Source organism: Centropristis striata, chromosome 18 (assembly GCF_030273125.1).
Source record: "Centropristis striata isolate RG_2023a ecotype Rhode Island chromosome 18, C.striata_1.0, whole genome shotgun sequence".
In the NCBI taxonomy this organism is placed as follows: Eukaryota; Metazoa; Chordata; class Actinopteri; order Perciformes; family Serranidae; genus Centropristis; species Centropristis striata.
In genome coordinates this window covers 28487587-28506257 of record NC_081534.1, presented here as the reverse complement: position 1 = coordinate 28506257, position 18671 = coordinate 28487587, and the positions used below count along the sequence as shown (strand labels likewise).

General features: G+C 36.2%; 1 protein-coding gene across 1 annotated transcript in view; it reads right to left on the bottom strand.

Moving 5' to 3' along the window:
* Positions 1–18459, bottom strand: part of ncoa1 (nuclear receptor coactivator 1) — a 41268-nt gene extending 22809 nt beyond the window's left edge. The window contains exons 1-8 of the mRNA XM_059355682.1: positions 18324–18459; positions 15534–15639; positions 10388–10554; positions 9129–9235; positions 6606–6783; positions 2159–2338; positions 1198–1290; positions 59–199 (exon numbers count right to left, since the gene is read on the bottom strand). Of these exons, the coding sequence (XP_059211665.1) occupies positions 59–199; positions 1198–1290; positions 2159–2338; positions 6606–6783; positions 9129–9235; positions 10388–10554; positions 15534–15639; positions 18324–18369 (1018 nt within the window). The 5' untranslated portion in view covers positions 18370–18459. The remainder of the gene's footprint in view (positions 1–58; positions 200–1197; positions 1291–2158; positions 2339–6605; positions 6784–9128; positions 9236–10387; positions 10555–15533; positions 15640–18323) is intronic.
* Between the last annotated feature and the right edge of the window lie 212 nt (positions 18460–18671).

The following is an 18671-nucleotide window of genomic DNA, read 5'->3' as shown; positions in this document are numbered from 1 at the left end:
CTGAGACGTATCAATGGTTTCTGTGAGTGAAGCTGAACAATCAGTCGCAGCTACTCACCCTCATGCAGCAGCTTCTTGGCGTGGGAGGGCTCTTTGCCCTGCGGCTGAAAGAAAGCGTAGATGCACTTCCTGACCAGGTCTTCCCAGCCAGGCCGGCCTGTCGCTCGCAAAGCACTAGTTTCTATGGAGATGATCTTCCCTGGAGGAGAGCAACACACACACACACACAAATACACACACACACACACACACACAACAAGGTCAGTCTACGCACATTTCAACATCTACAGTAGCCTCCACACACTCAGGTCCACACTGTGACCTCGGTCAAATACTTGTTTTTATTGTTGGAACGCCTCTTAAAATGCTCTTTTTTTACTCTACAATATTTAAAGAGTTTTCAGTCCACCTGGGGATAAATGCATTACATTATTATATTACATAATAAAATAAATGTACCACTGAGAATGCAACTGTTATGTTCATCTGTACCTGACTCTGCTCTGCTGCAAATGACCCTCTTTTATGACCATCTGTTTCTTTCTTTATCCATTTATTTATTATCATTCTTAATATTACTAAGTACAGGTGCATCTGAATGAATGGTGCAATGAATTAGAATATCATAGAAAAGTTTATTTATGTCAGTAATTCAATTCAAAAAGTGGCAATAACACATTATATAGGTCAATTACACACAGAATAAAACAATTCATGTCTTAATTTATTTAATTTCTTCTAATTATAATGATACAATATATAATACATTTAATGAAGACCTAAAATTCAGTGTCTCAAAAAAATTGAATATTACAAAAGACCAATTTTAAAAAGTATGTTTAATATGGAAATGTTGGCCTCTGAAAAGTATGTCCATCTATATGACTCAATACTTGGTTGGGGCTGTTTGACTTGAACTACTGGAAATGGACTTTTCCATCATATTCTAATGTAGTGAGATGCACCTGTAGTATTATTATTATTATTATTATATATTTTTAGGTCCTATGACAGGGAGTGTCCTGTTTTTTAGAAAATAAATCCATAAAAAATCAGAGAAAAATAAATTAACAAAAGAAAAAAGCCTTTTCACTTTTATTCCAGTTAACGAAAATGTTTTTTCTATTCTAGTTTCGTTATTTTGTTAGTTTTCATTAACTATAATAACATTGGTGTGTGTGTGTGTATGTGTGTTACCTGTGGGGTCCTGCTTCGTGATGAAAGACTCAGTGCTGAAAGGCTGGGTGCGAGGTATCCGACAGGCAATACAGATCAGGCAGCTCTGCAGGTCTGAGGGAGGAAAGGACAAAACTAGTGAGATTTCTTTGTGTGCGTGTGTTCATGTGTGTGTGTGTTTATGTGTGTGTGTGACTATAAGTCACAGAAAAACAAAGGTAACAGGGACAAAAGGAAGAGGAAGAATAGATGTGGCTCTTGTGTAAGCAACAGTCAAAACAGCCATGGAAAGATGGTTTATATTTCTCATGACAACCTTTTAAAACTCAAAAATCAGATCATCATTTTGGTTTCTCTGTGTATAAGAGAAGAAATAGCTGCCAATCAAAGCTTGGAGACATGTTAAGTATCAATCATACAACCTAGATTCCAAAAAAAGGGTCAGGATGTTGCATTCCGGTTTGTTTTCAGGACTTTGATTCTGATGCAAACAACAGAAGTCGGGACTTAAAATCAACAAAACGAAAGATGTATGATATCATGAGTCCAGATCTATAGGGCCAGCTTTTATCTTAATAACTACTCAGAGCTCAAAAGCACAGTAAATCTGCAATGCAGGTCCTACATCATACACTTTATCAAGGCCATTGCACCAAAGAAATATAAACTCCTCTGATCACTGTCCAACTGGAAGTCGGGAAAGTGGAGCCTTTTCTTTTTTCAGTAAAAAAAATAAAGATAAAAAATCTGCAGAACAAGTATTTATTAGTAATTTAAAGTCTATATTTACTACTAACAAAATGTCATAAGAGAATCTATCTTTTGTTGCATTGATATACAGTGTTTATACCAGGATTTTCAAAATAAAAGTACAAAAAGACAGTAAATGTTATAAATATATCGTATTATAATCTCTATTTCTTGCTTAAATCCTCTATATTTATACTGGTTTTAACAGTTGTGTGCATGTGATTGAACGTACCGTCTCCCTCCTCCTGCATGGTCCGCGGTTGGGACACGGTGAAACACTGCATCATCTCGTATTGCTGCCGAGCTTCTGGATTTTCTGAGTCCACCTCGTCCGGCGGCCTCTTCAGCATGCGACAGTTAAAGGTGTGGCTGTTCCTTCGGCCAGTTTCCTGTGGCCACGGCACGCCGTTTACTGGACAGGGAGGAAAATAAAAAAACGGAAGAGTTTAGGATTGATGAACACAATTAACTGTTGTTGTAATAACATACCAAGGTTGTCTACTATTTTAAAGTAAAATTAGTCAGTGGCAACAGCCTTTCATTTTTAGTCTAATCTATAATCATTAAACAACAATTAAAGAGCATAACTCATAAAATAGATTTTAAAGTGCTTTTATTTTGAAAATCCACATCAGAATGTCCTGATATTATCACTCTTAGGTTGTCTGAAGTTAAATAAGTCCATAGCAACAGCTGTAGCAACACCTGTTTCATTTTAAACTTTGAATTTAGTGGGAACATGGTTCATAAAATAGATTTTTAAAGTGCTTTTATTTTGAAAATCCACATCAGAATGTCCCGATATTTTCCAAGTGACACTCTGAAGTGGTCTGCTTTTATTCTGAAGTGAAATCAGTCTGTAGATATAGACCGTCCTTTTTATTCTAATTTATAATCTAAATTTAGAGTGGCATCACTCATAAATAACATTTACGGGGGGTTTATTTTGAAAACCCACATCGGAATGTCTTCATATTATCCAAGTAACACACCAAGGCTGTCTACTATTATTTTATGGTAAAATCAGTCTGAGGCAACAGGCTGTTTTCTTTCTAATCTACAGTAAGCATAACTCATATAGGACAATTTAGAGGGCTTTTATTTTGAAAATCCACATCACAATGTCCACTATTATTTTGAAGTAAAATTAGTCAGTGGCAACAGCCTTCTTCCTTTTCATTCTAATCTAAAGTCTAACATTAATGGGAGTATAACTCACAAAGAACGTTTTAGGGGGCTTTTATTTTGAAAAACCACATTAGAATACCTTGATATTATCCAAGTAAAACATCAACGCTGTCTACTATTATTTTGAAGTAAAATTAGTCTGAGGCAACAGGCCACTTCCCTTTATTCTGATGTAATTTACAGGGAAAACAGCTTGTATATGACATTTGAGGGGGCTTTAATTTTGAAATTCCACATCAGCATGCCCTAATGCCTTTTCTTATATACAGCACACTAACTCAAAAAGTGATATAGAGTTAAGGATTGATGAGCACATTTAACTGTTGTTGCTAAGACTAAAAGGAAATATATATAGCACTTAAGGGAATGTTAATGTTGCCCTGTGGATGTGGATTATGTTTTTATTAGCCTGTTGTGTTCATTATAAGAGTGATGCAATACACGTTCCTTTCAAAGGGTTTCACCTTATTCCATTGACTTACTGCTGGAGTTAAGGCGCCAAAACCTGCAGCAAGTAAACAAGTATCAAAATAAAAAAAGTAAAAGGTTTTATGAGGAAGGAAAAGGGCGTTCTTAAACAATATAATACAATACACTAATTCATGTAAATCCACCTTATATATCAAGTAGACAAGACCACGGTCAACGCAAATGATAGGTGTTATATGTTATAAAGATATTTTAATCCCCATAAAGTTGAGATATACATTGTTGCTTTTTTAGTTACTTCTGTCAGCTTTTAGATCCAGTCTCTCTTTTCTTTCCCCTGATTTAACAGGGAATAAAATATTAAAAATTCCTTTTTAATCATTGAATAATCAATGAAATAGACTTGGATTTAGGGTGATGATGCTGAAAAGTAAAATTATAATATATGTAATATAATTAAATTGATATATTGACCTAGAAATAATTGCCATAAATTGCATTAGTCTTAAAAAAAATAAAATAAATTACCACTAATAAAATGATAATATAATAGCACAATAATCCAAGGAAACCCTTAAAATCGAAGCAGAGCGGCAAAAAATGACAGTCAACGGGTCTATATAAGGCGAAATGTTGACTAAAATATTAAAAACATCCTTTTATAAATAAATGTGCTTGTAAACACAATGTACGATATATGGAAATCACCTTAAAAAATGTTTGCTTCGCTCAATAATTCGATACTTTAATTATTGTGACAGGCCTACGTAAAATGCAAATGACCTGCAGAACTCCCAAATGCATCTGAAATATATAAGAGACAAATTGTGCCATTATTCGCGTTTTACGTTTAAATAATGGCAGCAAATTGCTTTTTGTGAAACAGGCACCTGATGTCCAGCGTGCTGCTGTAAATCAATCATTCTGTCCAACACAGTTCCTGCCAAATATCTTCTCGTCTCATTTCAAATGTTTTTTTGTTTTTTTTCTCCAAGGCTGCTGGAAGATGCCAATCTTGTTGAGTGAGTAATCACTGCTGGCTCTGAATGAAGCAGCAGAGACACAGATTCTACACACCAGATCATAAAATGTGTCTTTTATTAAACTAATTATGACAGAGAGACAGGCAGAGAGACAGATAGGCGGAGAGAGAGACAGGCAGAGAGACAGAAATACAGACAGAGAGAGAGACAGGCAGAGAGAGAGTCAGGCAGAGAGACAGAAATACAGACAGAGAGACAGACAGGCAGAGAGAGAGACAGGCAGGCAGAGAGACAGACAGAAACAGAGAGACAGGCAGAGAGAGAGACAGGCAGGCAGAGAGACAGACAGAAACAGAGAGACAGGCAGAGAGAGAGACAGGCAGGCAGAGAGACAGACAGAAACAGAGAGACAGGCAGAGAGAGAGAGACGGACAGAGAGTCTGTCTCTCTTTCTGCCTGTCTCTCTCTCTCTGCCTGCCTGTCTGTCTGTCAGAGAGACAGAGAGACAGACAGAGAGAGACAGACAGGCAGACAGACCGACAGAAACAGACAGACAAAGAGAGAGAGACAGAGACAGAGAGAGAGACAGACAGACAGACAGAGAGACAGAGAGAGACAGACAGACAGGGCGAGAGAGAGACAGAGAGAGAGACAGGCAGACGGACAGACAGAGAGACAGACAGACAGATGGAGGGACGGAGACAGACAGACAGAGAGAGAGAGAGACAGATAGAGAGAGACAGACAGATTATTTATCCTGAGGGAAATTTAAGAATGTAAATGTAACGTTAGTGGTTCTAACAGTAAACAGCAGAAAGCAGCTAACCTGTCGTCCCTTCAGACTCTTTAACAGGGATGTTTGTGTCACTGAGGTTCTGAAAATGTGATTTAAAGATCCGAGCAGCTTGTTTCCAAGCAGAAACGAGAGCTGTAGCGACTACCGCGACATTTAAAGAGACCTCGTCGCCTACGTTGTCTTTTGTCCTTACACGACCCTTTTCCATTTTCAGTGCAACCTCTTCTCAAGGTTGACGCCAAAAAATTAAATCAACATTATCTCAGGGAAGAAAGTCATTGTTTCACTCTTCCCTTACTCCCCTTAAACTATCACACCCACACCCACACCCACACACACACACACACACACACACACACACACACACACACACACACACACACACACACACACACACACACAAACTCTGCTGTGACTTTAGATGTTTAGACTTTGCTTGCGGTACTATATACTGCAACAGAACTGTAACTTTTGGTGAATTTAGGAGAAATCTACTGGTGCAAATTGATCAAATAGAGTAAAAATATACAACTAAATGTTTGTTTTGGATGTTTTCTTTCCACTATTCTGAAGAAGAGAGCTACAGATTCTACACACCAAGTCATAAAAAGTGTCTTTTTTAACCTAATTTTGACAGAGAGACAGACAGACAGACAGACAGAGAGAGACAGACAGATTGATTGTAATTCAATGATTGTAAATATTGTTTTCTTTTATTGTTATTAGTTTTTCTTTTCTTTTAAAATGAATAATAGACTTATAATAATTTATTGTAAACATTGCTTTCCTTACTGTTATCTTTTTTTTCTTTTTCTGACGCTTGCTTTGGCAATATGTACAGTGTTATGTCATGCCAATAAAGCCAATTGAATTGAATTGACAGAGAGACAGACAGGCAGACAGACAGACAGACAGACAGAAACACTCAAACTCTCTGCTCTGACTCTACAGTTTCTTCTCTCCTAGCCCATTTTGCAGCTCTTCAGCCCGTGTTAATTCTAACTGCCTACAGTTCCTCACTCTGCCTTCTTTCTCCGTGGCTCTTCAGATGCGCGTTAGCTACAGCACTCTCCATCAATAAACCCAGTTAATTATCTGTATAAGGACTGTATTCTGATTTCCCTGCCAAAAACCTATCTCCTTAATGGGTTTCATTGGCATGGAAACTGTCAAATTTGAAGATACTGAAAAAGCAATTACCAAATATCTTTAAAAAATAACAACTATTGGCATCTCCCAGCCTGGATGTAAAGCATTGAGCAGCAGATGCTTTGCACACTCACCCAGGCTTTTGGGCAGAAGATTGCGAACAAACTCCTCGTGGTCTCCCACGTGGAGGATGCTGTAGACGCTGGAGGTCATCAGCTCCCCCTGGGCGTATCCGAGGTAGCTCGTCACGTTCTCAGACACGAAGACGATGCGGCCCTCCCGGTTGACCACGAAGAAAAACCCATCGAGGGCCTGAACGAGGAGACGAGGAGGAGTTAGAACTTAGAATGCCTTTATTGTCATTATACACATGTACAATGAGATTTGAGAGCTGACTCCAAAAAGCAGTGCGACAAATAAAATACATAAAAATATACAATATAAATATAAACATACACATAATTAGGCAAGTAAATGTAAAAAAAAAAAGGTAAGGTAAGGTGCACAGTCTTCAATTCAATTTGCCAGAAGCAGATATGCTATTAAGTGTTAATAAATATATTGCACATTGAAGGACAATTAATTGCACAAATTATTGCACATTGCCAGTTATAGCATATTTAAAAAAGAAATATTGCACAGTAATAAAGTCCATATGAAAATCAGTGCATATGAGAGTTCAGGGTTGTTATTGCTTTTGGGAAGAAGCTGTTTTTGTATCTGTTTGTTCAAGAACAACAGAGTTAAATAGGCGAACAGGGTGATTCTCATGAACATGGTGCAGCTCAGAGCAAAAATCCAACAGCATTGAATACTGATTTTCTTTGACCCTTTATAACATATACAATCTAAAGTCACTGTGTAATATGAATTTATAATCTATTTAAAGAATTTTAAGGTATTTTCTGACATTTTTAGAGACACTGTGAGCAAAATTCATTACCATAACACATTTTTAAATAAAAAAACAAAAACAAAAGGTTTGTTTTTTCTCTCTTTGGCAAACACTTAAATATGCTGAAGGGTAGCCGGTATTACCAAAATGTATTTTATTAAAATATACACATATTTATTATTATATTATATATTATATACTGTACTAATATTATTATTATATACTGTCTAGTCACTATAGCATTGTTGCCATTATATCATCAGTATAATTACCATCATCTTGCCAACCTACCAACTGATCCTCTTCTTTTTTTTTTTTTTAACTTCTCAAGTGTCCTTGTTCTATTCTGTGTTTTTTTCTATTGTATTTTATTGTACTTGAATTCCAGACTGCTGTGACAACCAAATTTCTTCCTTTCCTTTTCCTTCCTTCCTTCCTTCCTTCCTATCTATCTAACATTTTTTCTCATCAATTTTCATTTAGATTTTGTTCTTTATACATTGTTAATACCATTATGTTGGATTATATTCTGTTAAATTATACATTTTTAAACAAATGTATATTTATTTTTATAAAGTTTATTAAATATTTATTGTATATAAGTGTGGGGAAACCGTGACATTTTTATCTGGATGTATTACAGTAATGAATTTGTGAATCAAAAATATGTTTAAAAATATAGAAAATATTATTTTAGCACAAAACAATGAATTGTGCCTCATTATGGCTATATTGTTCATTCATATAAAAGTTAAATATATTTAGTTTAATAAAGTATGTACTTATAATCTTCACAGACAGAACTTAGACTGGCTTCATGAGAATCACCCAATAGGGTCATTTTTGATGCAATAAAAGCCTGTTATAATGCATTTTCTCAATAGATCACAGATAGAGACAGACAGAGAGAGAGAGAGAGAGAGAAACAGAGAGACAGACAGACGGACAGAGAGACAGACACATTATTTATCCCGAGGGGAAATTTAAGTATGTAAATGTTACGTTTAGGGTTCTAATAGTTAACAGACATATTATGGGAGAAAAATAGCCCAAAATCTCTACATTGCCCAGTGCAGGAGAAACTATTTTTGCCTGTAGAGATGTGTAAATGTGTGTTGTGTTGTTCACCTCTAGCAGCCTGTAAGGTAATGTGCACAGTCTTCAATTCAATTTGCCAGAAGCAGATATGATGTTAATGTTAATTATAAGTGTTAATAAATATATTGCACATTGAAGGACAATCAATTGCAATTACTGTAACATTTAACCATCAATTTTCATTCAGATTTTGTTCTTTACACATTGTTACAAACCATTATGTTTGATTATATTCTGTTAAATTACACAGTTTTAAACACATGTATATTTATTTTTATGAAGTTTATTAAATATTGATTGTATACAAGTATGGGGAAACCATGACATTTTTATCTGGATGCATTACGGTAATGAAATTGTGAATCAAAAATATGTTTAAAAAATATAGAAAATATTACAGACAGACAGAGAGAGAGAGAGACAGAGATAAAGACCGACAGAGAGACAGAAAGACAGAGAGAGAGAGACAGATACAGAGAGAGAGAGAGACAGACAGACACATTATTTATCCCGAGGGAAATTAAAGAATGTAAATGTTACGTTTGGGGTTCTAATAGTTAACAGACATATTATGGGAGAAAAATGGCCCAAAATCTCTACATTGCCCAGTGCAGGAGAAACTTTTTTTGCCTGTAGAGATGTGTAAATGTGTGTTGTGCTTCACCTCTAGCAGCATGGGCCCCAGAGCCTCCTTCTCCACCAGCCCCTGGCTACTGGAGGAGATGTCGCTCTTCTGCACCTCGTCATCTGGAGACAGAAGAGCTGCTTTCTCTGTCGGGGGGAAAAACAAAGACACACATCACAAACAGAGAAACATCCTACAACACAGCTTATTCTAGAAAGAAATTACTAATTCATAACATGTACCTACTGACACGTGTTGAAACTATAAGACCTGAACCACAAAGCAATCACTGAGTAAACCTTGCATTCAGCACTAGATTTTCTTATATAAAACTGTTAAATCCTGTGAGAGTCAATAAAGAGCTCCTTTATGCTTCGGTTTGTCAGAATTTAGACAATTTTAAATAGAAACTAATTTTAAAAGCATGAATAAGACATAAAATGCAAATAAAATGTGACATTTGGGTCAAATATTTGTCCTTGAGTACAAAAAAAACCCCACACACAACTGTTAATTTATTTTGTACTAAAATTAAAAATATTTTTTTAGTTTGTGCAATGAAAGAATTTGCATTGAGTGTGGACGGAGAAGCTTTTAAAAATCAGTGAGAAAATGTCTTTACAGCATAATAAACTGTGCAAGAGGTCACAAGCAATCCTGTGTGTGTGTGTGTGTGTGTGTGTGTGTGTTTGTGTGTTCTTGTACTTCCTGCATAGTGAGGACCGGAACAACACGTTTTTAACCAACATAGTGAGGACGTTTTTGCAAAGAGAGGACATTTCGGCTGGTCCTCACTTCTTTTCTTTTGAGATTTCAGACTTTGTTTTAAGGGTTAAAGGTTACATGATAATAATTCATGTATCATGTGGTTACAAAACTAACTAAAACTAACTAAAATTATAGTGAAAATGTCCTTCGTTTTCGTCTTTGTCAACTTTTTTCATACATAATGAAGGTGGATAATAAAAGGAAATAAAGGCAAAATTTACTGTGACCTCTTTTAATCTCCCACCCAACAAATACCTCATTACAAAAAACTACAACTAATAAAAACTAATGCATTTCAGAAAGTAAATACTAAACTAAAACTAGCAAACTCAATCTAAAAACTCATTAAAACTAACTGACTTTGAAAACAAAAATTCTCAACGAAATAAAAATACTAAAACTAATGAAAAATCCAAAACTATTATAACCTTGCAAGGGAATTCACTATTACAATGAGGGTCCTCACAAAGATAGAAGTACAAGAATGTGTGTGTGTGTGTGTGTGTGTGTGTGTGTGTGTGTGTCCTCACCCTGCTCACGCCGCTTCATCTGCTGAATTTGGTCCACGGTGCTCTTGAGGATGTGGCACTTGTCGGGCTTGACACTGAGGCTGGCAATGTCGCCCATGTTGGATGACAGCAGCTCAGCCAGCTCCTCGATGTAGCGGCACTCCAGCTCCCGTCTCCGCTTCTCCACACTGCAGAGAGGAGGAGACACGAGAGGAGGAACAGGTGAGTTTCAAACACGTAGATCAATTGCATTTGGTCCCTTATCACAGCTATTCTCAACCTTGGGGTCCCGACCCCAGTTGGGGTCACGAGATGATTTCTGGGGGTCACCGAATCGTTTTGGAAATCAGCTCTGTCTCCACTGTGTTAGAGTGTTCATTTGTTAATGCGTTTTAGTCTTTTTGGTCATTTAATGTCTTTTTTGGTAATTTTGTGTCTTTTTTTTGTCATTTTGTGTCTTTTTTTGATCATTTTGGTTTTTTTTTTGATCATTTTGTCTTTTTTGGTCAATTTGTGTCATTTTGTTGTCATTTTTTATCCTTTTTGGTCATTTTGTTTCCTTTAATTGGTCATTTTGTGGTCATTTTGTTTAGTTTTTGGTCATTTTGTGTCTTTTTTGGTCGTTTTGTGTCTTTTCTGGTCATTTTGTGTCTTTTTTTGATCATTTTGTGTCTTTTTTTGATCATTTTGTATCTTTTTTGGTCATTTTGTTTCCTTTAATTGGTCATTTTGTGTCTTTTTTTTGGTAATTTCTGGTCTTTTTTTGGTCATTTTGTTTCCCTTTGGATAATTTTGTGTCTTTTTTTGGTCATTTTTGGTCTTTTTTTGGTGATTTTGTTTCTTTTTTGGGTAATTTTGTGTCTTTTGTGGTCATTTTTTGTCATTTGGGGGTCAATTTGAGTCCTTTTTTACTTAATTATATGTAATTTTTTTGGTAATTTTGTGTCTTTTCTGACAAATCCCAAAGTATCAAGTTGTTACTTTCCAAGGAGTCTCTGGCTTGAAGCTGACTGTTACACACTCAGGAGGTCAGAATGGACCTTTAAACTGATAGCAAAGGACTTAGATTAAAAGTAACAGTAAAATATAAAATGAGTGGGGGTCGCGGACAACATGCATGTTAAATTGGGGGTCGCCACTCAAAAAGGTTGAGAACTACTGCCTTATAACACGAAGGGAGCAAGTTGTTAGGGCGGCAACTGATAAATATTTTCAATATGTAATGTAATGTAATGTAATATGGATGAATTAATTATTTGTTTATTTTGAGCAAAACAAAATAATAAAAAAAAACAGCAAACATGCTCAAAAATGAGTAGGATGAAGTGTTTACACCCCGATATACTCTACCCCTTCTTGATGAACATCAATCATTTTTAGAGGTTTAGACGTGGTTGGAAAAAATCAAACACCATGAAGGTAATTTTGCCAACATTTTTGCATTTTTTCCAGATTTTTTTTTACAAACCAAACAATCTATTGATTATTATTATTTTTTATTACTTATAGATATCACTATGAAACTTCCCCAGTTTGTTATTTGCATTAAGAAAATATGTTTTTGTATTGCAAGATTTCTGAGATTTTTTGTTTAGATATACAAATGAGGTTCTAACTCATTAAATATGCGCTAATTTAAATATATTGGAACTGAACACTGGATAAAGTAAATTGCAAATTACGTAAATCAACTGCATTTGGTCCCTTATAACAGGAAGGGAGTACTTTTTTTCCTGATTTATGTTGCGATAACTGTGCTCTCCTTCTTATTTCTTGGCTTATAAAACATCAGAAAACTGTGAAAAATAATAATAAAACACATCAGTTCAAATATTTTATTCAAGTAGTTGTGATAAACATAATGTATGTATTCAGTGAAACAGTTTTAATTCGAAAAATAAACGTTTTTGCGCTTACTTGTAACGATATACAACAATGTAAAGGAGGCACTGTTTCTTAATTACCTCTAAAATTTGATGCCCAGTGTCAGTCAATTACTGTCCATTTAAATAAAGAATAAATTAAAACTAATAAATAGCTCACTGCATTTCTAAATAGACCCAAACAGTGGTTTCTGCAATAAATATCGTGCAAAAAGGTGTTTTTATATTGGTTCATTTTTGGCAACAACTCTGTGTCATTTCACATTTATACACATAACATAATTTCTGAACTGATTTGTTTCTTTGTATGTATGAATAACTTGGGTTGTATCCAACATCTGGTGAAAATTTCATGTCAATAGCACCTTTAGAAATATATTTAGAGAGGAAAAAGGTGAAGTGTTCAATCCTTATTTTACCCGCTGAATCTGATAAAAACTGATATGCATAAAAGAGAAAATAATTAGCTGCAGCCTTGATCTTTCCTTGACTTCATTAATGATGCTTCTGTTTAATAAATCTTAAACCGGTGCAGTGTAATGCCAACTCCTCGCATCAATTAGTCAACGATAAAACATTACAACTTGATCACAAGCTCCTTTTTCAAACAACAGGTGGTTTAAATTAAGGGTGCCAGAGTCAGGAAATGTGTAAGAAGCGTCACGATGTTTCTGTATAAGTGCAGCGGGCTTTTCACCCAGCTGCTTGTAATTTGTTTCCGTAATATGTAAACAAGAAAAGTTGCCAGAAAATATTAAATATCTGCCTCTAACTGGAGCCTACGGAGGCTGGATGCGTGGCCTTGTGCTTACCATTATTCTCCAGTTTCAATAATATACTTTCAAACTGACGAGTTACAGCAAGGTATGTGGTAAACATGAGAGAGGGGAACGTGTGTATATGTGAGTGTGTGTGTGAGTGTGTGTGAGAGAGAGACGACAACAGCAAAAGTAGGTCAGTGCATTGGGCAGCCAGAACACACAGGCGTGGTGACCGAGGGAGGAGGACGAGGAGGAGGAGGACGCTGCTGTGTGAATGTGCAGGTCAGTGGCTGCGTGTAGTTACTGTAGAAATGTTAGCTGGGCTGTTACATCAGCTTACATCAGCTAACACACACACACACACACTGACTACATTCATTCCTTCACCACGACATGACCTTCCTGACCCAAAACCTAAAACTTTAACCCGAAATCACGGCCTGGACTGAATATTTTAATCCCCATAACGTAGAGATAGGCATTGTTGCTTTTTTTAGTTACTTCTGTCACGTTTTGGATCCAATATTTCCTTTATTTTCCTTTGATTTAACAGGGAATATAATGTTAAAAATTCCATCAAATCATCAATGAAATAAGAGTTCGATCAGGGGTCTCAAACTCAAATTACCTGGGGGCCGCTGGAGGCAGTATCAAAATGACCAAAAAAAGACACAAAATTACTAAAAAAAAGACACAAAATGAAAAAAACGAAATAACTTAAAGACCCAAAATAACTGAAAAAACACTAAATGACTTAAAGACAAAAGGACAAAAAGAAGACACAAAATTACTTTCTTTTTGTTAACGTCGTCATAGAAACAAGTGAAACAAAGATCCAGCTTGCGCAATAATGGGACCTTCCACACACAACACTGTAAAGTGCCATTCATATAAAACTCACATTGAACTTTCATATCAAGGTGGGGGCCACAAAATATTGTCACGAGGGCTACAATTGGCCCGCGGGCCGCAAGTTTGAGACCCCTGAGATAGACTTTAAATTTAGGTGGATGCTGCTGAAAAGTTAGCCACGATAACCTCATTTTGTTGGACGATATATTTACCTAGGAATAATTGTGATAAATTGTATAACTGTCTTTTTAACAAAAAAGAAAACAAGAAAACCAGAAATGACACAAACTGCTATCAGACTAGTTTTTCTAGTGTTATAAAAGGCAAAATGTTAACCAAAATGATAGAAACAAAACCTAAAACTAAAACTTTGATCCAAAATCGTAGACTGGACTGAATATTTTAATCCCCATAATGTAGAGATATACATTGTTGCTTTTTTAGTTACCTCTGTCACGTTTCGGATCCAATATTTTTTTTCTTTCCCTTTGATTTAACATCCATCAAATCATCAATGAAATAAGAGTTAAATAGACTTTAAATTTAGGTGGATGCTGCTGAAAAGTTAGCCACGATGACTTCATTGTGTTGGACGATATATTTACCTAGAAATAATTGTGATAAATTGTATTATTGTCTTTTTAACAAAAATGAAAACAAAGAAACCCTTAGAATTGAAGCGGAACAACTGGTATCAGACTAGTTTTTCTAGTGTTATGGCAAAATGTTAACCAAAATGGTAGAAACAAAACCTAAAACTAAAACTTTGAACCAAAATCGTAGACTGGACTGAATATTTTAATCCCCATAAAGCGAGCGGGGGCGCTGTTGCGTTATTCTACCATTAAAGCCAGGAAAGCTGATACGTTGTTTTGTAGTATTTGTAGTATTTGTAGTTTTTCCCACCTATTTTTGGTCTCTTGACCAATGAAATGCATCAGAATACATGAGGGAGTGTTGCAAGCAACATGGGACTTTTCCAGAACTTTGAAATCATCACCAAAAAAAGACACAAAATTACAAAAAAGACACAAAATTACAAAAAAGACACAAAATTACAAAAGAAAAAAAGACAAAAAAAGATGCAAAATTACTAAAAAAAAAGACACAAAATGAGAATACATGTGGGAGTGTCGCAATGCAACATGGGACTTTTCCAGAACTGAAATCACGGCGGACGACGACTATAGCGGAGGGAGCTCAGATATAACAGCTATAAGCTCTCAAATACTTTTTGAATTTCATTTCTATCTGCTACAGAGGCTGAAAAATCTATTATTTAGTAGGAAGAGTTGACACTTCTGTTGAATTTCCAGAAAAACTTCAGGTTTTAGGGGCTTATTTTAAAATCGCCCAGAGGTTTTACAGGCGTTTTAGGCCTAAATGGGTTAAAAAAAAATACACAAAATTACCAAAAAGACACAAAATTACCGAAATAAGACACAAAATTACCCCAAAAAAGGACATAAAATTACTAAAAAAAAACCTTCAGATTTTAGGGGGTTATTTTAAAATCGCCCAGAGGTTTTACAGGCATTTTTTCCAGGCGTTTTAGGCCTACATGGGTTAAAGCAATGATAATTCATGCAGGATTTGGTATAAATTCACATATATCTGCAGCATATTTCTGCCTGGTAACACCTGTAATGTAACATGTGGCTGGTTGTGTACCTTTGCCCTGATGTGTCGCATGGTGAGCCTTTCCTCTTGCGTGACTCTGGCGTGGCAGGGTCCAGGGGGTTTTCCCCTACTGCACTCATTTTCAGCTTGGACTGACCTGCAGAGGAAGAAAGAAAGCAAGGAGAGCTCAGTCACAGAACTCATGCAACTCTTTTCATTTCATTAGAACAAGCGATACAGAAGTTTTTTTTTATTGGAAACACACGTGTAAAGAAGCAACTGGAAGTGTCTCTGCCAACAAAGTCACATGATACTCAGTAATTATTATTTTGGATACATTTGATGGAACTGTTCAGCAGTGTTTGGTTTCCAATTATCACTTATATAACAGCTGTGACTGCCATGCCTTAATCATAATTGCATTTTATTAAATTGCATAATACTGGCGGTGCCTTCAAACACTTCACTGCTCGTGTGAACTTCAGTTTGTGGTTACACGTCTGCACAACCAAAACGGAGAGCACAAAGGGAAAACTGCTGGAAACAATGGCACATAGGGAACGGCTTTATGTAATGCAATAACTTGCATATACTTTATACACTTTCACATCGACAAATCTGGCAGCAAACAAGCATCAACATGAATAAGTCAGAAGGAAAAACATGTCAGAATTCTCAAAATCTAACTCACAAAATATAATAAATTATATTCAAAGAAATAAAAACTATTGTTTATTAAAAGAAATGCACCAAATACAAACTTAAGACAGTTTTTTTAACTTAATACCATATGTTCTTTAGCATGTACATTGGCAAAAAACATCTACTTAATGCATCACACCTCCCCAAGTAATGTAAAACTAAGAAATATTGCCTTAAAATTAATATGATATGTATAACTAGAAAAAATTTCCTCTGGGGAAACTCTGAAAGGGCCACGGGGGCTACTGCCGGTGTGTGTACACTATGATGAGATTCTTCAAAGATTTCAAACAATTAATACTAGTAATGTTATGATACTATATTATATACAAGGAGCACAGCTACAACAATCATTCCTTTTCAAGTATTTATTTATACAGCAACCTATGACTTTTCACCCTTTCACCTCAAAATGCGTGCGTGTGTGTGTGTGTGTGTGTGTGTGTGTGTGTGTGTGTGTGAAACATGTGTATCTGGAGGAGTTTGTGTGTGTGTGTGTAACGGAAATCGCATAAAGTTACCTGTGTGTGTGTGTGTGTGTGTGTGTGTGTGTGTGTGTGTGTGTGTGTGTGTGTGTGTGTGCGCGCGTGTATCTGTAACTGTAATCACATCAAAGGATCAAAGGCAATCAGATCAAAGATCAAAGACAATCAGAACAGAGCAATCAACAGAAGTAACTGCCACTAACTGCCGAATGTTCCGGACAGACTGGAATTTCTGGCCTCGAACAGAAAGCATTTTTGGCAAAACCATAATACCTATCCTTTGATCCGACTTCACTTTGAGCGTCCTGAGTTCTTCCTGAACGTCTACATATGTTTGTTTTTTTAAAGAAAAATGAAAAAATAGCTTTGTGAGAGCGATCTAAAAAAAACTGTTACATCTCCCTTTTTCAGAAACCTTCCTGCGTTTTTAATATGGGAGCCAATGAGGCTGTTGGTGCGTGTTGGTGCCGCATCTGTGCGTCATACGCCCAAACTGGCAGATAAAGTAACTTTTGAGCTGAAAAAATACCTTTTTATGTGGATTGTGCACCAATTTTTCACCACTCAAATGTACCCAGAGTGCTACTTTCTCGAGCATAAAACTGCATTAAATTACATTTAGACAATGCATTACATTGTTAGCCAATTCTATAAATGATATCTGAGAAAATAAAGAATAAGTGGGAATGAAATAAATAGCTAAATAAACATTGTTACTGTTCAGTTTCAGTGCATTATATATTGTGGAAAAAAAGTTTTCGTGACGACACATATCAGACTTCATATACACCGATACTGATAGGTGAATATTGGCCAATAATACCTGTCAGGCTCTAATAATAAGTGGCTAGTGAAGCTGATTTTTATGTAAATCCAGTGAGAGAAATCCCAGCTTCCACACTTTATGCATTTACTTAACAGTAGAATATTTATTAAGATGCATTTATATATGCATAACTTGACATTTGTGTTAATTTTTTGCATGAACACACAGCTATGATTAGGTGTGCACAAAGTGACAGTCTGTGCAGCTCTGCAACAAACCCGGCTGCTGGTGCTGATTTAACTCTATAGCCTTTTCTTTTTTTTAACACCGTGTTTTTTAGGGGTTGATATAGATGTGGATTTGCATTATATTGAACAGCCTCAATAATATTTTGTATCTTATAATTCTGGCGCTCCTCTTCTATCTCCCTTAATGGACTCGTGCCTGTCCTCCTTTTATCTGCAAAGTCTACAGCCTGCACCTCTCCTGCTGCATCAGGCGGGTAACCATAGAAACAGGAAACGCTGCAACATTTGATGAAGCACACCGTGTTACAGAGCGACCGCTGACAGGATTCCTGCACAATCCATTAGGCCGAATATTAAAGTTAAAACCCTTTAAATTGTGTCACTTTAACAGCATCCTTTGAGTCCAGAAAGCGGCAAAATGCAGAAAAAAAGACAAATAATTTCGGTCACTGTACAGACATACAGGGATTAATATCTTATTGCAAGTCTGTAGTTGAAAATAGAGATTAATAAACCTGAAAAGCCTTTTAATTTATTCTTGGAAACTGTACACATCCACATGAACTCAAGCCCCTTTAATCTGTAAAACCACATCCATGCTGCATCTAAATAACAATCTGTAAATCATGGACATACTCACAAAGCGTTTTAAATCCATGGGTAAACCGCAAAAAACAAGCAGCCATTGTCACAGCGTTGGGTGCTGCCGCAGGGCCACGCTGCTCACAGGACTCTAATCCTTCCTGACTAGCCTTGTTTTACATTTCACCTCAAATCACCCCTCTCTCTCTCTCTCTCTCTCCCTCTCTCCTCCTCGGCCCTCCTTCTGCTGCGAACACGCAGCACTTAACAAAGGATCCGTCCGCCACAGCGAGAAATGAGAGCCCCGCTCCACATCACTGGAAACACAAATTAGCCTAGTTTCTGAGCTCAGCATATGCTTTAAAAACAGCTGATACTGGAACTGTGGTTAAATTATCACCTGAGA